Consider the following 18,107-nt stretch of genomic DNA (forward strand, 5'->3'; position numbering starts at 1 on the left):
CAGAATCATGCATTTGGCTGACTCGAGGTTGAACGCCTTCAACAAGTTCAGTTGAGTGACATGCTGATCATTTCCTCTCAGATATTTAGAGCAAATCTTGAGATGATCTCCGTCCACAGCCCAACCAATCCTTGGCAAGACAGGGATCGGGCCGTTGGCACACGCTAAGACGATTTGAAGTGTCAAGGATCCTTTGCATTAGACTAAGCTTGAGGCGACCTTCCACAATTGGACCTCATCCACGACTTGAAACTCCGGTCTTTTCTTGCAAGAAAAAGGAGGTTACCGAAGCCGGCAGCCCCATGCCGATTAGTGCGGTACCTGATATTTCAGCCCAAACTAAATTACCAGTCAAGTCAGTGACAGTGCAGCTTACGAGATACTCTAAACACGCATTTGCGCCAATTAATGAACTAAAATTATTAACCCCTACAGGGACAACTGTAGGCGATGTTACGCTGTATCTGGAAGAATCCGGATCATCCATGTTTTAACTTCCTTCCAAATTGACGGGACGAACGCAGTGGGGTTACACTGATCCCTTGAGACGATGACTGTAAGGTCAAGGATAAAGCGAGAACCCCTAGATCTACTGCAGCTAAAGGAAATCTGTTAAATATCCCCTGGGGTCCGCACGCGGGTCATCCTCCTTGTAAAACGTTTGTCGATCAATATGAAGTGGATTGTGCCTTTTCTGGTGGCCTTTGTGCCCCTGGTAGTGGCAGCGGATGCAACGAAAGAGTTGTTGACCAATCTGCCCGCTTGTGCAGTAAGTTAGCCCGTCAATTGATAGGTGTATGCTAATGTTGTAGGCGCCTTGCTACGAAGATGCCATCACGAAGTCGGAGTGCAAATCGAGCGATGTAAAATGCGTGTGTTCGACCGAAGTCATCATCCAGACAGCAGAGGCATGCGCAGCCAAAGCATGTCACGTCAGAGACAGTCTGAGTACGTCGCCCATGCCTTCACGTCGCCTCTCTAACATCAATAGCAACGCTCAACATGACCTACACCTACTGCGAAGTCCCCGTGCGAAACAAAACCCCCCTCTTCATCAACGTAACAATCGTCCTCGGTGTAATATCCGGCGTCGCAACCGCTCTCCGTCTCTGGTCCAAATTCTTCTTCACCAAAACAGAACTCGGTCTCGACGACCTATTCATCGTGCTCACGCTCATCTTCGGCATGCCCTCCACAGCGATGAACATCCACGGAACAGCCGGACACGGAGAAGGCCGCGATATCTGGACGCTCGAGTTTGATGACATAACCAAGTTTGGGTTTTACTTTTGGATCCTGGAGATTTTCTACTTTGCGCAGGTTTCGCTGCTCAAGACGTCATTGCTGTTCTTTTACCTAAGGATCTTTCCGGGTACGGCGCAGAAACTTCTTTGGGGGACTATTATTTTCAATAGTGTTTTTGGTGTTTTGTTTATGTTTTTGGCGGCGTTTCAGTGTACGCCTGTGAGCTATTTCTGGTTGAATTGGGATGGAGAGCATAAGGGAACATGGTATGTTGACAATTCGACGCGAAGAACTCGGCTAACAGTATCAGCATGAACTCAACTGCCATCGGCTGGGCCAATGCATCTATCAGTGTTGCTATAGATGTATGGATGCTTGCAGTTCCAATGTGGTATCTGCGGAAGCTCAAACTACATTGGAAAAAGAAGATTGGTGTTGCCGCCATGTTTATCGTCGGAACTTTGTAAGTTACATGCCAATTCCAATGAGCCTAGCTAATTTCTCAGTGTCACCGTCGTGAGCATCATTCGTCTCCAATTCCTCGTCGATCTCGGCTCATCTCACAACCCAACATACGACCAAACCGACATCTCAATCTGGTCAACCGTTGAAATCAACGTCGGCATCATCTGCGCATCCATGCCCGCTCTCCGAGTCATTCTCGTCCGTCTCTTCCCCGCTCTTGGAGGCTCATCCTACGATTCGAGCAAATACAACAACTACGGAGAACATTACGGACGGAAATCACATATCATGAGTCGAAGTCGTGCTCGTGTGGAGTTACCTTCTCATGCGGGTGATTCTATACATACGCCTGAGCATGGAGGCATTGAATTGCAGAGGACGTTTCATGTGCAGTACAGTGAGAATGATGAGCAGAGTCTTGTTAATGGGGAGAGTAAGTTTAACAAGACGCAAGTTACGACTCAGATGAGGTCTGAAAGTCCGAGCGATAGGTCGTTGTAGACGACGATAGTTGATTGATACCTTTATAGCAGAACTAATGAACACATTTTTACATACTGTACACTTCTATCCAGTTTGAATTCTTGTGAGAGGAGTTTAGGGCCGAGCGCGTCATCTGGTCAATGCACGCGATCTATCAAATGCACAGACATGTGATGTCTTTGTTGGTTGGCGATGTGTTTGTGGGGGAGAACTTACCAGCCGAGCCCAGTTCAACGACAGAAGTTATCGCAATTCATAGAGCTATTCAGATGAAGAAAGTCTATAGTTACGCGGGCCTTACCTGAGGAAGAATTTGAAGACTATTCCCTCAATCTCCTTGAAATTCATTCAACCATGCCCCTGATCATGTCGCCCACCGCTATACGCACAAGCCGCACCTCTGTGACTAGTTCGACGCCACTTTGCATTGTCTTGAGAATAATGTCTAATTCAACCTGATTCTAGGTCTAAATGAGGTATATTGTTCTACACAACCAATCAACATGCATGAATCCCCCTTCTTTCTGGTCATTTTCAGACCATGCTCACATGCGGACCGTATCGAAAGGGGACGTTTTCACTTTTGCTTCCATCAAAGGCAAGCCTGAACGTAAGGCAAAGGACAAGAAACATTCCAAAAGTCACAGACAACATGGGAAACTCTCTTATCAAGGGAGCGGGCATCGCAAGCCAAGCAATATCACTAGGTTCACCAATCGACCGTGACGGTGATGCATTTGAGCAGTTTGAAACTTACAGAGAATCCGCAAATGGTCACTTGAAGAATTTCTTTGAGAAATTCGGGCTTGGTATCAGCCATGATGATCTTCCTGGACTTTGTGCCCGGCCTCTTCAGCCCCGAGGCTCAGAAGCAGATCAGAATGCCCGAATCTCTCAAGCCAACGCCATAAAAGATCTTGCCAAACTCGACGACATTCTTGAGAATATCAAAAGACAGGAGCGGCCTTATATCAAGGCTGTATCTCCAACCGTCGTTAGATGGTGTGTATCATGGTCCTGTTAGGTTCGTTGCTTACAAACTTAGGATGGCATTTTGCTTCATCGGGCCATATGTCAACTCACAAGGTGATTTAACAGCCTTTTTCAAGATTATTGCTGTTTCAGGAGCTCTCAGTATCACTGCTCAGCTGGTTCGCAAGTTTCTGCAGCTGAGAAAGGTTACTCCTCTCCAGCACAAAGTTCGAGGACTGGTTCGAGCGTTCAAGAATGGGACAATACGGTATAGGGATTCGGAGGAAGTTATGATTTCGCCGTTGAATTAGGTTTATTTATGGACAGGGATTTCGTTTCGTATCCTTGTAATTAATGCTACACTTGGCTGTTGGTTCATGTGTTCAGATCTTCAGCCCTATGCCGCCTGTGACCCGTGCTAGCTCTCAGGGTTATGACGGCGCAGCTGGCTTGGCAAGTGTGTATGTGTTCTTGGGTTCCAGGCGCTGTTTTCTTAATTCTTAATTATCAGCTTCCTCTTCCGGACCAATACATGTGACTTGTGATTGAACAATCTCCTCATCCACACAGCAGGACTTTGCGCCGCGACCCTGCATCGCGATCACGATCGATCGGCTCCACCGTCAATTAGGGACCTGTAATGCAAAGTGGGTGAGTTTCAGATAGTATTGAAAGCCTAGCTATAGTCTAACCTTATTCCTCAGACTCGTTGTCCTTGTCAAGCACATGGTTTGCCGGACGCTCAGGGACAAGGAAAACGGCGAAAGAGGTTGAAGGAAGAGAGATGCAGAACATGACAAAGGCGACGATGAGGTTGGTCAGAGATGGCACCTTGGCAGCACCGACACCAAATGCCAAGCATGATCCAAGAGACTCGAATGATCGGACCAAGCCGACAGCAAGAGTCAGGGTCTCGACGTCTTCGAAGAAGGTTCCGATGATCCAGTACACAAACATGTAGTGGGATTCGTTCATGAATCTGGTTTGTTAGCGTTTAATTTTTCACAAGTAGGTTGATACAAACTTACCGAAGAAGGACTTGGACAGCGAATCCACGACCGAAACCAGGAAGATCCCAATCCAGAGTAACAGCAGGGTTGGCGTTACGATACTCCAATTCCATAGCAAACTGCCAACCAAACAGAGCAGTCATAGTAATAGCCAAGAAAACCCAAGTGATTCTAGCAAGCTGGGGTCGGCTAAAGTACTTGAGATCAAAGAACCAACCCCAGAAAATGTTGGCACCAGTAGCAGCAATACCGGAAGTCAACGAAGCCAAAGCTCGCGCTCGGACGGAAAAGTAGTTGACGAGATAAATACCCAGATATGTGCTGTTCCAGTTGAAACCAACGAGAATAGGAATCAAGAGGAAGAATTGCTTGCGCTTGATAAGAGCGCCCCATCGCCGGCATTGTTCCTTGATGCTCTTGTTGGTTTGAGTGTGAGGCAACTTGGAGCCATCAGGGCGGATGACTTTGTTGGGCGGCGAGATGAGGAGTGCGAGAGGAAGACCGAGGCATTGAAGAGCGATGAGGACCAAATAAGTGGTGTATCCAACTCGGCCGCGTTTTCCAGAGTCGACGTTGAGTGAGAGCTGAATTGAAGAACCGATAAGTTGACCAAGCTCACGAAGACCAAGCCAAATTCCAGCTACAAAGGTTAACACAGGGATTTCACAATCAAATCATGCCAACTTACTGAACTTTCCACGATCCTTGACATCACCATATCCCAAAGCGATAGCACCCTCCGAAGCCCAAAGCGCAGAAGCACCAATACCGCAAGTGGCACCACCAAGCAGAACAAACCACTCAACACCATATCTGTTATTGGTGTAAAGCGCTGCAGAATAAGGTGCATATCCAAGGGTACCGATAACGAGAACCCATTTCAGACCAATCTTATTGGCCAGGATACTGAAAATGGAACATCCAAAAACCATGATGCCAAAGGTGAGTGAGTTGGCGCCATTGACAAGGTATGGTTCCTGCTGACCACCAGCGCCGGTATCTACAATTGTTAGCGATGCAAAGTGAGGTGACGGTGAACATACTGTTGAGGGCATTCCAAATTCCTGGTTGAGTAAAAGAGATCAAACCAACGATTATGACATTGAATAAAGGACTGCGATACCATCGTGTAAACCGAGATACAGGCTTAGACTGTTCAACGCTCTGTTCAGTGACATCCTTGACATCTTTATCGCTGCCTGATTCGATTACAGCGTTGGACGACATTTCGACGGCTACACAAGCATCCAAACAAAAAATTCATTATCAAAAAATATTCCAACCCTCACCTCTTATAAAATCCCTCTCATATCGCCATCTTCTAAAGATTTTCATCAATGGAGTATCAATTGTGGATTGAAGCAAGGTTAGTGCATAACTCTTCCGAATCAGGCTAGAATCGCAGGTTGCCCGACGATATAGTCAGTGGCCATTTCCACTTTTGCGATTGTCCGTTCATTTCGTGCTCGACAGGGTCGATGGCGACATGATATCTCTGTGGATGATGTATCTGCAAGTAATATAACTTATCGATAGGATCAAATAACTATGCATAATTTTAATCATGTCTACTAGTCAGACGTTGAATATGCATCTCCGCGAGTCAATATCGGAAGCTTAAACACTGACCAATCATGTATGTTTCCGACGAAACCATACCTGACTCGAGTCGGAAACGTCTCCGCCTCTCAACTCCCCATCCCCCCCGTTACCCAACTTTGTTTCTCATCACCTCATTGATTTTCCCATCGTGCTCTCGGTAACAGATCAACCTCCGACTTTTTGTATCATGGCGGGGCGGAACTCTGACACTCAGAGCCAAACATCCCCGCTCGAAGCTGGTGATTCGCCGCGTCCGAGACAAGCAGCCTGTCTCGTATGTCGTCGCTCAAAGATCAAATGCGACTGGAAACCTCACCAGGAACGATGCAGGAGATGCATACAGCTTGACTGCGAGTGTGTGCGTCCTGCATATCATCCTGGACGTCAAAAGGGCATTAAAAAGTAAGCATCCCCGCATATTTGCCTATCAATGCTGACTTGGGTTGTCAGTAAACGAACTGGGTTGGATAAGGCGTTGTATCAGATTGACCAGGCTGTTAAACGCGCTCGATCAGCGTCGCAGAAGAATCCTGAAGATGATAGGATTCTGAACCATTTGCAGGAATTACTCAGCAATGCGAATACGCCTGAACACGCGACTACTCGTGGGTACAGTGTCAGCGGTGATGGCGATGAAGATGCGTATTCGGAAGAGGAGGAGGAGCAAGACCCTGTAGCGATGCCTGATTTCATCCAGAGAACGCAACAGAGTCTTGCTATTGACGATGCAGAGAATCCTCTACAGCTTCTTGCGAGGGCATCGTATATCCAGCCATCGCCTGAGTCGCGACATGGTAATTCTCCGCAGCAGGCGCATACGGCTAGTACGCAGGGTCAAACGGAGGATGAAATCCAAGCTTTCTTTGCGCCGGCGCAAGTTCACCTCGATGTTGGGCCTGATGTTGATCCTGTTTCTCTGGGCCTTGTATCTGAGGAGGAAGCAGATAAGCTTTTCAACTTGTGAGTTTGTTGCTCCGTTTCTAGCGCGTACTAACCGCGTAGTGCAGTTTTCATCGGAACCTCGCGCATACACGATGGGGTCTTGATCCGAGGATATACACTGTCGAATTCACGCGTTCAAGATCAGCGTTTCTTTACACGTCTATCATGGCTGCCTCTGCACTCTTCATGCCATCAGCAGCAGCCCTCTCAAAACGATTATCAAATCACGCTAGAACTCTTGCGCATAGAGTCATGGTAAATCGATACAGATCAGTTGAAATTGTTCTTGCCTTCATGGTTAATATCCCATGGATGTTTCCGGGACAACATTCAACTGATGACGAGACGTGTACTTACATCTCGATCGCCAACACAGTTGCTACAGATTTATCACTCCACAAGAGCCTCGTTTCACCAGAAATGCTAGGTTCTGGATCTGGTATTGGCCTCGCGAGGGGTGACTGTCTCGACCCAAGAGCTGCTCTCGCAATGGATGGGTTCCCCGAAATTGATCCATGGTCAGAAAAAGGACGACTGTTCCTCAGGAACCGAGAACGATGCTGGCTTTCGTTGTTTGTTCTTGAGCGAGGAATGTCGTTGGCTAGAGGGCGACCATTTTCAGTACCGATGACAAGATCTTTGAAAGATTGTGACAATTGGCATCGTTCGGAATATGCTGATCCTCTGGATGGTCATCTTGTTTCCATGGCGGTTTTACGAAGAGATTTGGATGCGTTGTTTGCTACTGTTCGAGCTCTTTGCGACGGATCTCAGATGGCGTCCAGTGATGGATCGTTAATCGCACAGTCGTACGTATGTCCCCAAAGTCACTGGCTCAGCTAACAGCCGCAGAATTCAAGGGTCTATTGAACGGTTCTTTGATCAATGGTACACAGAATGGGGTGTTTCTATTGGAAAGGGGCCAGGTAAGATCAATAGCTGCGTGACAAGAATCATGCTGACCATCAGACCGTCGTCTTCCTCCATACGTCGAGATTCTCGTCACACATACCCGATTGTCTATCTACGGCGGAGTGATTAATCATCCAACCGCACCTCTCGAAGTCCGTCGTTTCTTTCACACCGCTGGTCTATCATCCGCCCTCAACGTTATGAGAGCTGCAATCCAGGGAGAATCACAACTTCAGTCGATGCCGAACAACACAGCCATCATGATTTCATTCGCCGCTTGCTTCGCCCTTACAATAAGTTCTTACGCAACCGGTGGATCATCTCTAGCACCAAGTGTTCGAAATCTGATCGACGAAACAGCCACAGTTCTGGAAAGGATTGGAAAAGTCACACGACATCGAAACGGTCTTTCCATCAAGTACGGAAAGTATCTCAAGCAAATTGTCAGGCGGGCAGCGACAGGAGACGGTATCTCAGATCCGAGAATGCCGATCGTTAACGAAGCACCAATTACGACTCCAACCTTTTTAGATCAACAGGCTTTATGGCCTGAACCATTACAGTTCTCAGCTATGTCGGATGATCAGATCGTTCAAGCGTTGAATCAGCCTGGAAACGATTTTGAACCTTCGTTTGGGGGACTATCATGGGAGGATATGACGAATTTCGAATGGCTTTACTGGCCTGAAGTTGGTATATAATTGCTACATAAATCAACAAACAAGTTACTTGCTCAAATCAGGTCCTAAATCATTTCTCAACGCAGAGTCACCTTCTCGGCAGCACTAATTCCACCTAACCAATCTATCGACGTAAGCTGTCGAAGCTTCTCCATAAACACAAACGTCAAAACAGTATGCGGTCTATAAAGTCAGCTTTACTCAGCACAAGAAACGAGAAACGTACGTAAGTCTTAACCAAGCAGGTGTCCATCCTCTCATGAGGAATCTTGGACCTTCTTCTCGAAGACCAGTGCGCAAAACTTGCGCTAGGCCTTCTTTACCAGCGCTAGATTGCATTCTACTCTTGAGAACGTCTGCGGGAGCGCATAGAGTTGTTGCCATTGTTCCAGCGGCTAGAGAGGAGATTGCATGGGTTTTTGTATCGTCTCCAAAACCGTTGCTGAGGAGGTATTGTTTCGCGGATGCGTATCTGTCTTGTTAGTTGAGTCACCCACAGAGGCAGCAAACTTACGTAGCGATTTGAGATACATCTACAATTATTAGCAATGTTCATTCTCAAAGCAGAAAACTCACTCATCAAAGCACTCCTCGCGATATTAGGAGCAATCCCCTTCCAGAACGCCCTCATCCCCTCTTCACTATAAACTCTCGCCAACGCATCAAAAGCATGAGCATATCCGAATTGCTGCGCAGGAGCTTTTGCGCCATCTGCACACATACGGACGAGAACAACTTCAGCTGGGTTGCCGACTAAACCCGCAACACCACCAGCTACACCAGCGCAGGCAATGTTCTGCGCAACTGAGAGCTTCTTGCCTGTGTATCCTCTGAGTTTATCTGAGAAGTATGTGTGAAAGCCGAAACGAGCGGTTGAGTATGTTCCTTGGCGGAGGATAGAAGCTGATAAGCCGTTCCAGAGTGATGGGATGCCTGATAATTAGCGGATGGGTGGTATAAAGGATGGGGAGCTTACCATCTCGTGCGGCAAAGCGATATAGGACGTTGAGCATAGACGCATTACTTTTGATGACTTGCATGCGACTGGCTTGTTAGTTTACGATGTAACTTTGGATTGATAGACTCACTATTTTGTTTGATCCAAAGGGTGGGCTTCACATGTTAGTCAAGCTCTCCGTCGTTGAAGAAGACATACTGAAGCAAACAGCCATGCAAGCTGCAGCACCACTACAAACCGTCAGCCATATTCATAACGCACTCAAAAGAACGTACCCAAGCCAAAAAGGCTCCTTTTTCTTATCAGAACTCATTTAAACAATATCCTAACTTATCTGATTACTCCTCTCAGTTCCCTTCCATCTCATTGTTTTGTACACTTACACATGCCCTCGGTATCCAAATCTAGCTCCGTCCGCACATCCATTCTGAACCCCGTAGAAAAGGTGGGTCCATCCCTCGGTCTCCAACTCTGACTTCCGCCCATCATCGTCATTATCACAAAAGCGTCAATACATCCTCGGCAGAAACACAATGTCAAACGATAAACAAGCAGACATGTCGAAACTATCTACCTCGCTGAAAGCGCTTATCAATGCGCCTTTTGCAAAGCCAGGCCCTCGTCCTGCGCCGAAACAAGTCCAGGAATTGTACGAGGCTATCGCAAACGATGCTGCGATTAGGAACCTCGGTCCAAAGTCATGGCTAACAGTTTCTGTACGTTCTACCAAAATTGTCGCATTGGAGAGATATTGATGATTCAGGCTGCTGCGACGTTTACACTTAACTCTCCCGATTCATTGCCCGTTCTTCACCGCGTCGCGTCCGCAAAAGATCCCAACTCCGCTGTCCAAAATGCCGAGTTCATCAGAGAAGTCGGTCTCAAATGCATCAGCTTCAACGGCATTCCACGAACGATCAATTCCCTAAATGCATTCCACGCATCGCTCCCCGAAGAAGTAACATCGAAACTCTGCACGAAACCAAGCCGACAACCGACATCGCAAAACATTGACGAAGCGTTAGCGCGCGGTAAAGGATTATGGGATTCGATTTACAGACCGTACGAAGATAAGCTCTTCGAAAAGCTAGCGCTTGCGCATCCCGATTTACCCGTTTATATCCTCAGCAGTCATTACTCTGCTCTTCTGTCGGATCCTCCTGCTTCGGAGCGCGATACGCTTGCGAGTCTTGGACGGGTTCATACCTCTATGATTGCTATTTCGTGTTTACGAGCGCAGACTGGTGTTGGGCCGCAGGTTTTGTCGCATGTGTTTGGATTGCGAAAGGCACTCGAGGATGGGACGTATAAGAATGATCAGGATGGGGAGAGTGAAGAGGCTGTGCAGTATTTGGCTGGTGATGAGGGTGGGCATTGGATCTTGAATACGGTGGATAAGATTGTTGAGGCAATTGGTGGAAGTAGCTTTGCGCCAGGTAGAGACTCGAAGCTGTGATATAAATCACTATAGACAATACATTTAAACGATTAAGCAATTGAGTTCATGCGATGGAGCTTCTCGCGACTGTTTCGATCTCGGAATGGCTGTAAAGTTCAACGTTCAAGGACCGCAAAGTTTGGGCGTCCTCCGCCACCTCAATTGACTTCTCAACTATATACAAGAAACGAACATTCCACCTCCATCTAAGTCTGTCCCTGGTAAAGAGCAGGACCCTTTCCATCAAAGAAAGTCTCATCCAACAGCGACAGCAGCACCTTTTGTCCAGCCCACTGCTCCTCAGCATTCGGCCTAATCTGCTCAGGCGGAAGAACAAAACCATTCTCACCGGTATCGCGCTGCTCAATAGTATACGAGAACTTCGCTCCTCCAACACTATAAACATGATCAGGGGCAGCACCAGTAGTGACGTATAAAACAGCACCGCTAGGTCCAAAAGTGTACGTCGTGTGATCATCTGTGCTCTCGCGAATAGCCTCACTGACCAGCGCAGCAGCCTTGGTCCACTTTCCAAGCTCCGGTGCGTAAAGATCTTCTTTGTATCCGAAGGGGGAGAGGATGTATTGTCCGTAGCTGTGCCAGTCGATGTACAGCGCAATACCCACGGTATCGCGAAGCTGACGAACGAATTTGTCGAGACCTTGGTTCTCTGGGGTGTCGGCGGGCTTTTCACCGCGATAAACTTGAGAGCAGGGATCGGTTGAAGCACCGCGCTTGTTGGAGTCCCAGCCGAATTCCCAGTTTCGGTTTATATCGCGACCGTAGCATGATTGGTTGGCTGCGGTGGCAGGAGGAGGTTGACGATTCTTTCGCCAGAGACGATCAGCGGTGGTAGAGTAGACCTAACAATTAGCTTGATCCGTCAATACGAGTGCAAAACTTACAAAACCGTCGGGATTGACGAAGGGAAAGATGTAAAAGTCGTATTTGTTCAGATAAGACTGAACATCTTCATCGCCGTTCTTGAAGCCCTTGACAAGCTGGAGGGTGATGTATTCGAGGGTCTAAAGGTTAGCGACGAAACTCAACAGGACGATGTACTTACAGGACCAGAAATCCATTCACGAGCATGAACAGTTCCATGATAAAGCACAGCAGGCTTTCCAGGACCATCCTCACCCCAAAGATGCAGCCCATAAATATTCCTCTTCTGGTACGATTTTCCCGACGACACCAGCTTTGAGTTATTCGGGAATTGCGCATGCAAGTCACGGAAGTAGTCAATGTGATCCTCATAGTTGTGAAACTCATCGAACCATGAATCATCATCTGCCTGACGTTTCCATTTCTTGCGGGACACGCTCTCACCCGTGATTGAAGTGCCGAGGTTCTCGTGAAGAGTGGTGTACTCAAGCTTCAGACTCTCAAAGGCACTGATGTCATTGGGTGCGACGACAATGTCAACGTGTTGGTAGCCATGTTCCCACTCATCGAAAGTAACTGGGGTGAGTTTCTCTTTGATGGCGGATTTGCCGTGGGTGTTTACACGGAAGACTTTGTAGCCATCATAAGACTTGATCTCAGTCTTGGGAACAGCGATTGCGCCCAAGGCGAGGGTGAGGAGGGAAACGATTGAGTACCTCATGATTGATGCGTGTCGATTGAACTACGTGCAACCTGCACTGTTATTTAAACCATCTCCTCATTCTTGGCGACAGTAATCGGGCAAACTTTTGAGCACCGCAGATGATCATTACCTGCCCAGCAAATCAATCCAGGACCTTCCCCATCGGCACTGGCGCTCATCTTCGCTATAACAAGGTATCAATGGCGCAACAAACCGTTCAACCGCCCTGCCGATCGCCCAAATAGACTCCTAACCTTAATCTATTCCCCGCAGCGGAGCCAACTTTATTCCAAGCCACCAGGGTTCAATGACGAATCCTCAAAAGTTCCATTCATCACACAAAAGGTCATTTAATTGTATCGATACAAAAGTTCATCATCACAATTCTATTTGGTATTACTCCATCGGCTTCAAATCATCCGCCACTGCAAAGTCTGCATCCGTCTTACTCCTAACCTCATCCACACTAACCCCCGGCGCAAGTTCCGTAAGCGCAAGTGTGCCTTGCTCACGATCTACCTCAAACACGCAAAGATCCGTGATGATCGTGCTTACCACACGTGCACCTGTTAGTGGCAACGTGCATTGCTGCTTGATCTTTGATGAGCCGTCCTTGGCGCAGTGTTCGGTGGCGACGACGATCTTGGTGTTGTCAGGATTTGCAACGAGATCCATTGCGCCGCCCATGCCTTTGAAGACTTTGCCTGGGATCATGTAGTTGGCTAAATCGCCGACGGCACTGACTTGAAGGGCCTAAGGGTGTTAGTGAGGAAGTGGGATGGGGCATTGGGAACTTACGCCGAGGATTGAGACGTCGACGTGACCGCCGCGGATCATGCCGAATGACTCGGCGGAGTCAAAGACGGATGCGCCGGGGACAAGGGTGACTGTTTCTTTGCCAGCGTTGATGATATCACTAATTTGTTAGCGACGCTTCAAACAGGAACAGCTAACATACGGATCAACTTCATCCTTTGTAGGATAAGCACCCATTCCAAGAATACCGTTCTCAGACTGAATATGCACAGTCGAATCGGCAGGCAGGAAAGAAACAGCCAGCGTAGGAATTCCAACACCCAAGTTAACATAGTATCCAGGCTTCAATTCCTTGGACGCTCGTCTGGCAATACGATTTCGTCGCTCTTGCGCTTCATTCGTAGCCTTGGGTGGTCCATCTGATCCCTCCTCTCTCAACTTGAGAACCTCAATATTCTTCTCGGCCGTAGATGGTACGATTCGGTCGACGAAGATTCCGGGGAGGTCTACATCGTTGGGGTCGATTGCGCCAACTTCGACGATGTTTTCGGCTTCGACGATTGTGAGTTTCGCGGCCTTTGCCATGATGGGTCCGAATGCTTTTGTTGCGTATCTAATCCGTTAGCATCAATTGAGAAGTCGGTTGAGCAGACATACCGGAATACACAGTTTCCTTCCTTATCGGCTTTCCAAGCTCGAATTATAGCCACGTCGCCTTCAATTGCTGTCTCCATGAGAAATGTTCGACCGTTGAACTCGCGTGTTTCTCTCTTTCGACCTTTTTCGACAACAGCGCCAGACTTGTCCAGTCGCACAGGGATTTCACCATCTTGCAAAAGGGTGTCTAACTTGTCAGCTTCGCTCAATCAATTGACGGACAACGTACGAGCTGCAGTTGGTGTGAAGAATGCAGGAATGCCAGCGCCAGCAGCACGAATGCGCTCAGCTAGAGTTCCTTGAGGACAAAGCTCAATAGCCAATTCGCCTGTCAAGTACTTCTTCTCCAACACCTTATTGTTTCCGAGGTATGATAGGATCAGGCGATCTACTTGACCAGCGCTTGTAAGCGTTGCCAAACCGCCTTTGCCTTCAACACCAGCATTGTTCGACACAGCAGTCAGCGAATTGAGAGAATCGCGACCTCTCCGATTCAACGCTCCAATGAGTGTATCCGCAACTCCACAGAGTCCAAACCCTGAACTCAACAGTGTTGAACCGCTCTTGATATCCGCAACCGCAGCATCGGCATCTCTAAAGAGCTTCGACTGCCCCCGCACCGACAGCGCAGGTCTTGTTGTGCTGAATTGGCGCGATGTGAAGCTGCTTCCCCACGTAATTGGCCTCGCCCGTAGTCTTAGTAGCTTCGACATGATTGCTGTGATGTTTTGTTTGGTGTAGTCATGATTGCGACTTGTGATATGTTTAAAGAAGAGTGTCGGGGGTAATTGTAGATCCGAGGGCGCGGCGACCGGGGATAGAAGTAGGACCGGTGAGACGTCATTTTCGGCGGGAGAACTGGCACCGATGTGCTTGAGCGGGCCGGACCCTGAATACAGATCGGCTTCGGGTGTGAGGAAGAATCAGATCTGGATGAACGTGATAATCTAGGCTGGTTGGAACGCGGTGTTTGGTGTTGATTTCGCGATTGATTCAAAGCCACCGGATCATAGTTGATCCTATACAGCCGAAGCAATACAGGGTACCCAAGCAAAAGGCGATGTAAAGCATTCTGAGTGAAGTCATACGCGACTCCCACTCTGGGGCTCTTATTGACAGACCCTCAGTTGCATACACGGTACTTCATTCTTAGTCATAGTTCAAGTACATGCAGCATTGCGGTTATTTGTGGACCATGAAGATCATCAAGTGAAAGTCAATTGTTGTGTTGAACAAACAGCAATTTGGGTATTAATCTAGTCTAACGGTGACAACTCAAAGCAAATTACAATTATTTGTTAATAGGTTCCCGATGGAAGCGGTTAGACTCCCAACCATCAATCTCATCAACATGAGTCTCGCGAACAAGCTTGTAACCACCAATCTTGGGAAGAATGACAGCCCAGATGAGCCAGTAGAAGGCACCAGCGACCAAGATAGCGATACCGACAACGCAGTGGATGTAGTAGGGCATGCTCTTGTACTGGTTCTGGCTGGGGTCGTCGGGAGCGATAAAGGGTGCGATCACCAGGTACATGTTGCTGAGAAGGAAGAAGACGGTGACGGGGAGGGTTGCCTTGATCGGAGGGTTCCAGTTGTACTTTGCGCCGTGAAGGTAGAGATGGACGAGACCACCAGCGACAAAGGTGTTGACGATCGCAAGAGGATAAGAGATGAGGCTGATTGGTTAGCGACGTTGGCAAACAGAGTAGAGGCAAATACATACTTGAGAATGAAGTTGTAGGCATCTCCAGGAGGAGGAGCAAGAATGACAATGACGCAAATGACCCAGTGCTCAAAAAGACCAGCGAGAGGAGCGTTGAAAGGTCGGTTGCTAGCCCAGAGGCGAGAGAAAGGCAGAATACCCTCGCGACCGAGTTCCTGGACAAGACGACCCTGAGAGAAGATGACACTGAGGACATTTCCGAAAGCAGACAGAGCGACAAAGACAGACATGGCGCGCTCAGCAGCAGGACCCATGACATTGCGGAAGAGAGAAGCAGCGACGAGGCGCTCGGAAGCGATGATCTCGGCCTTGGGAACGGCAGCGAAATAGGCGATGTTGACGAGGATGTAGATAATCGAGACGGAAATGATAGCAGTAGGAGCAGCGATCTTGAGGGTACGGACAGGGTTGCGAGTCTCGCTGAGGGCGTAGTTGGCGTTGCTGTAACCGACAAAACTCCAGATGACGTTGTACAGAGCAGTGACAACACCATAAGCGCTGCCAGTAGTACCGTCAAAGGCGTTCTTGAAGTTGTTGGGCTTCTCATCAATCTTGAGATGACCACCAAGGGCGACAAAACCGCAGATGATCATGATGAAGACGATACCGAGCTTGATAACACCGAGAACGTTCTGAAGACGAAGACCCCATTTGAGGGCACATCCGTGGATAATGAACGCGGTGGTGATACAAGCCAGACCAATACCACGCTGGTTCCAACGATCAACCTCTTTATTGGCAGCATGGAGGATATACTCTCCAAAGACAACAGAGTTACCAGAAGCCCAGCCCATGAGAATAATGTACGAAGCGTAGATGCCAGTGACCAAGAACTTGGGCTTGCGGTAGATGAACTCGAGATAATTCTTCTCACCACCGTTCTTGGGGATACCGGTTCCCCATTCGAGGTAAACGGCTGTGCCAGCAGCGGCGATGATGGAACCCACGACCCAGATGATGAGAGCGAGACCTGGACTGCCGAGAAGAGCGAGGATAGAGCCGGGAGTAGCAAAGATACCGGTTCCAATGACACGGTTGAAGATGAGCATAGAAGCGCTCAAGACTCCAATTTGGCGTTTGTTTTCGGCGGCATGTTGAAGACGGCCTGTAAAGTCAGTCATGTTCTCATTGTAGTATTGTCATTGTAGACATACCCTCTTCACTGTCTGAACCGACATAGTTAGTCTTGTTAGCCTTGGGCTCAAGACCCTTGAGATCGTCGTTACTCATGATTCCGACTCAGTTGTTCAAAACAAAACCCAATCTCTGATGAACCGTCTCCAACAAAGGGGGTCCCCATCCCCTTTAATACCAAATTCTCCCCCATAACTCAATCCCCATGGGAAGGCAAAAATTAAAACCTTGGGTGATCCACAGCGCAGCGGACTCAAAAGTCTAGAAGGCCGCCAGAACGGCACGATCCTTGAATCGTGCCATTCGGTGAGCCACCAATCATCACCACATAGTGGATGGGGTGAAGCTCTTGGTGGGCAGCTAATGTGTCATGAAAATCTTTGCTTGGTGTTTTTAGAGTGACTGGGACGATGACGCGATCTGAGGTGATCGCACGCTTATTTCCATGCGGCCAATTAGGTTTGGCTAAGGTGCACAATTGGTCCACACTTGGCATGGGTAAGAAAAAGTCTCCCCGGGCATCGCGCCGCTTGATATGAATCCAGACTCGTGGGATTGAGGCTTGTTGAGGCTCAATTTAGGTCTTTGTTTTAACTACCTTCCAATTTTAGGTGTGGACACTCTTGTTTGAGAGTCTGAAGTATACAATCAAATGCCCGGGCCAAGGATCAGATTTACTCGATGGAAGTGGCTGCTTGTGAAGAAAATTACATCCCACGCTCATCCTGGCCAGCTGTAACAGGGAGTACCGCCTCGTGTGACATCTCCAGACTCCCCGAGGCATTGCGTGATGAACACACATACTTCCCAAGGCAGTTAAACAATAATAATAAACTCATTCCCTTTCAGCCTGTTCCTAACCCATAAGGCCGTACTCCCCGAACATCCCTGCTTGCCACACGGGAGCTACCATAATATCACCATTTTTGCCTCAGACCACGTCAAGTAAGCTCACCTGCCTGATCTACAATAGCTTGAACAAAAGTTCAAGACATTTCGTGGTATTTCTTGGCTTTGTGTAGTGAGTTGTTGAGCTATTGGTTTGCTTATATTGAGCTAACTTGTTGTTGGGTGCAGGCCGATGACGTGCCCGGGCCAAGGGATTGTCCCTTAACTTAATATTTTTGCTCGCTTTCACACGCTTTAAACCGGGTTTCACGTGAATAGCTGTAAGAAGGATGAAATATGTCAGATATTAACTGCCTATTCTGTGTTTGTTGCCCGTGAATGTTGTTTGCCAAGATGATCTGGAACTCAGATCATAGAGACGATCATTTGCAATTCAGCCACTAAATAGAGTCATCGCCAGAGTTGGAAAATGCCGATCAAAGATCGAGAATCCCACGGTCAGCGGTTGGATATTGTAACTCTTACATGATCTCGTGTCCACTATCACGAATCTCCCCACTGGAGACTGCGATCGAGAACGACACTACTGTATCCTTGACAATGTGGGTGGCATTAGTTTGCCTGGCGGCTATTAACCTAGCATGATCTCCCGGCTACTTGATCCGATGGCGTATAAGTGCTTCTTCACTA

General features: G+C 48.1%; 8 protein-coding genes across 8 annotated transcripts; 3 read left to right on the forward strand and 5 right to left on the reverse strand.

Annotated features, from left to right (window-relative positions):
* Positions 1 to 673: 673 nt before the first annotated feature.
* BKA55DRAFT_539069 (uncharacterized protein) lies at positions 674 to 3,476 on the forward strand (the record flags this gene model as incomplete). The annotated part of the gene is made up of 8 exons (XM_046190093.1): positions 674 to 769; positions 813 to 948; positions 992 to 1,511; positions 1,550 to 1,708; positions 1,752 to 2,143; positions 2,659 to 2,669; positions 2,732 to 3,195; positions 3,239 to 3,476. 8 exons carry the CDS (start codon positions 674 to 676, stop codon positions 3,474 to 3,476), a joined length of 2,016 nt encoding a protein of 671 aa, XP_046050481.1.
* Positions 3,477 to 3,858: 382 nt separating this feature from the next.
* BKA55DRAFT_663546 (major facilitator superfamily domain-containing protein) lies at positions 3,859 to 5,498 on the reverse strand (the record flags this gene model as incomplete). Its single annotated transcript, XM_046197665.1, has 4 exons — positions 5,219 to 5,498; positions 4,864 to 5,175; positions 4,194 to 4,815; positions 3,859 to 4,144 (listed from the first exon to the last, which is right to left on the reverse strand). The coding sequence occupies exons 1-4, from the start codon at positions 5,400 to 5,402 to the stop codon at positions 3,859 to 3,861; spliced, it is 1,404 nt and encodes a 467-aa protein (XP_046050482.1). The 5' UTR covers positions 5,403 to 5,498.
* A 373-nt stretch (positions 5,499 to 5,871) lies between these two features.
* On the forward strand, positions 5,872 to 8,800 carry BKA55DRAFT_567255 (uncharacterized protein). The gene is made up of 5 exons (XM_046192712.1): positions 5,872 to 6,179; positions 6,228 to 6,737; positions 6,785 to 7,528; positions 7,572 to 7,645; positions 7,689 to 8,800. Exons 1-5 carry the CDS (start codon positions 5,965 to 5,967, stop codon positions 8,330 to 8,332), a joined length of 2,187 nt encoding a protein of 728 aa, XP_046050483.1. The 5' UTR covers positions 5,872 to 5,964; the 3' UTR covers positions 8,333 to 8,800.
* Positions 8,389 to 9,582, reverse strand: BKA55DRAFT_689736 (mitochondrial carrier domain-containing protein; the record flags this gene model as incomplete). The annotated part of the gene is made up of 8 exons (XM_046199387.1): positions 8,389 to 8,494; positions 8,538 to 8,783; positions 8,826 to 8,844; positions 8,888 to 9,244; positions 9,288 to 9,355; positions 9,400 to 9,424; positions 9,468 to 9,499; positions 9,545 to 9,582. The coding sequence occupies 8 exons, from the start codon at positions 9,580 to 9,582 to the stop codon at positions 8,389 to 8,391; spliced, it is 891 nt and encodes a 296-aa protein (XP_046050484.1).
* Positions 9,583 to 9,758: 176 nt separating this feature from the next.
* BKA55DRAFT_643273 (uncharacterized protein) lies at positions 9,759 to 10,765 on the forward strand. Its single transcript, XM_046197175.1, has 2 exons — positions 9,759 to 9,985; positions 10,033 to 10,765. Exons 1-2 carry the CDS (start codon positions 9,803 to 9,805, stop codon positions 10,723 to 10,725), a joined length of 876 nt encoding a protein of 291 aa, XP_046050485.1. The 5' UTR covers positions 9,759 to 9,802; the 3' UTR covers positions 10,726 to 10,765.
* Positions 10,766 to 10,834: 69 nt separating this feature from the next.
* Positions 10,835 to 12,502, reverse strand: BKA55DRAFT_356429 (uncharacterized protein). The gene is made up of 3 exons (XM_046185826.1): positions 11,774 to 12,502; positions 11,613 to 11,732; positions 10,835 to 11,570 (listed from the first exon to the last, which is right to left on the reverse strand). The coding sequence occupies exons 1-3, from the start codon at positions 12,311 to 12,313 to the stop codon at positions 10,914 to 10,916; spliced, it is 1,317 nt and encodes a 438-aa protein (XP_046050486.1). The 5' UTR covers positions 12,314 to 12,502; the 3' UTR covers positions 10,835 to 10,913.
* Positions 12,503 to 12,624: 122 nt separating this feature from the next.
* On the reverse strand, positions 12,625 to 14,718 carry BKA55DRAFT_567263 (uncharacterized protein). The gene is made up of 5 exons (XM_046192713.1): positions 13,938 to 14,718; positions 13,709 to 13,895; positions 13,254 to 13,664; positions 13,094 to 13,211; positions 12,625 to 13,048 (listed from the first exon to the last, which is right to left on the reverse strand). The coding sequence occupies exons 1-5, from the start codon at positions 14,419 to 14,421 to the stop codon at positions 12,692 to 12,694; spliced, it is 1,557 nt and encodes a 518-aa protein (XP_046050487.1). The 5' UTR covers positions 14,422 to 14,718; the 3' UTR covers positions 12,625 to 12,691.
* On the reverse strand, positions 14,719 to 16,952 carry BKA55DRAFT_567266 (amino acid/polyamine transporter I). Its single transcript, XM_046192714.1, has 3 exons — positions 16,589 to 16,952; positions 15,435 to 16,539; positions 14,719 to 15,387 (listed from the first exon to the last, which is right to left on the reverse strand). Exons 1-3 carry the CDS (start codon positions 16,662 to 16,664, stop codon positions 15,000 to 15,002), a joined length of 1,569 nt encoding a protein of 522 aa, XP_046050488.1. The 5' UTR covers positions 16,665 to 16,952; the 3' UTR covers positions 14,719 to 14,999.
* Positions 16,953 to 18,107: the final 1,155 nt, after the last annotated feature.

Source organism: Fusarium redolens, assembly GCF_020744475.1.
Source record: "Fusarium redolens strain MPI-CAGE-AT-0023 chromosome Unknown BKA55scaffold_7, whole genome shotgun sequence".
Lineage (NCBI taxonomy): Eukaryota > Fungi > Ascomycota > Sordariomycetes > Hypocreales > Nectriaceae > Fusarium > Fusarium redolens.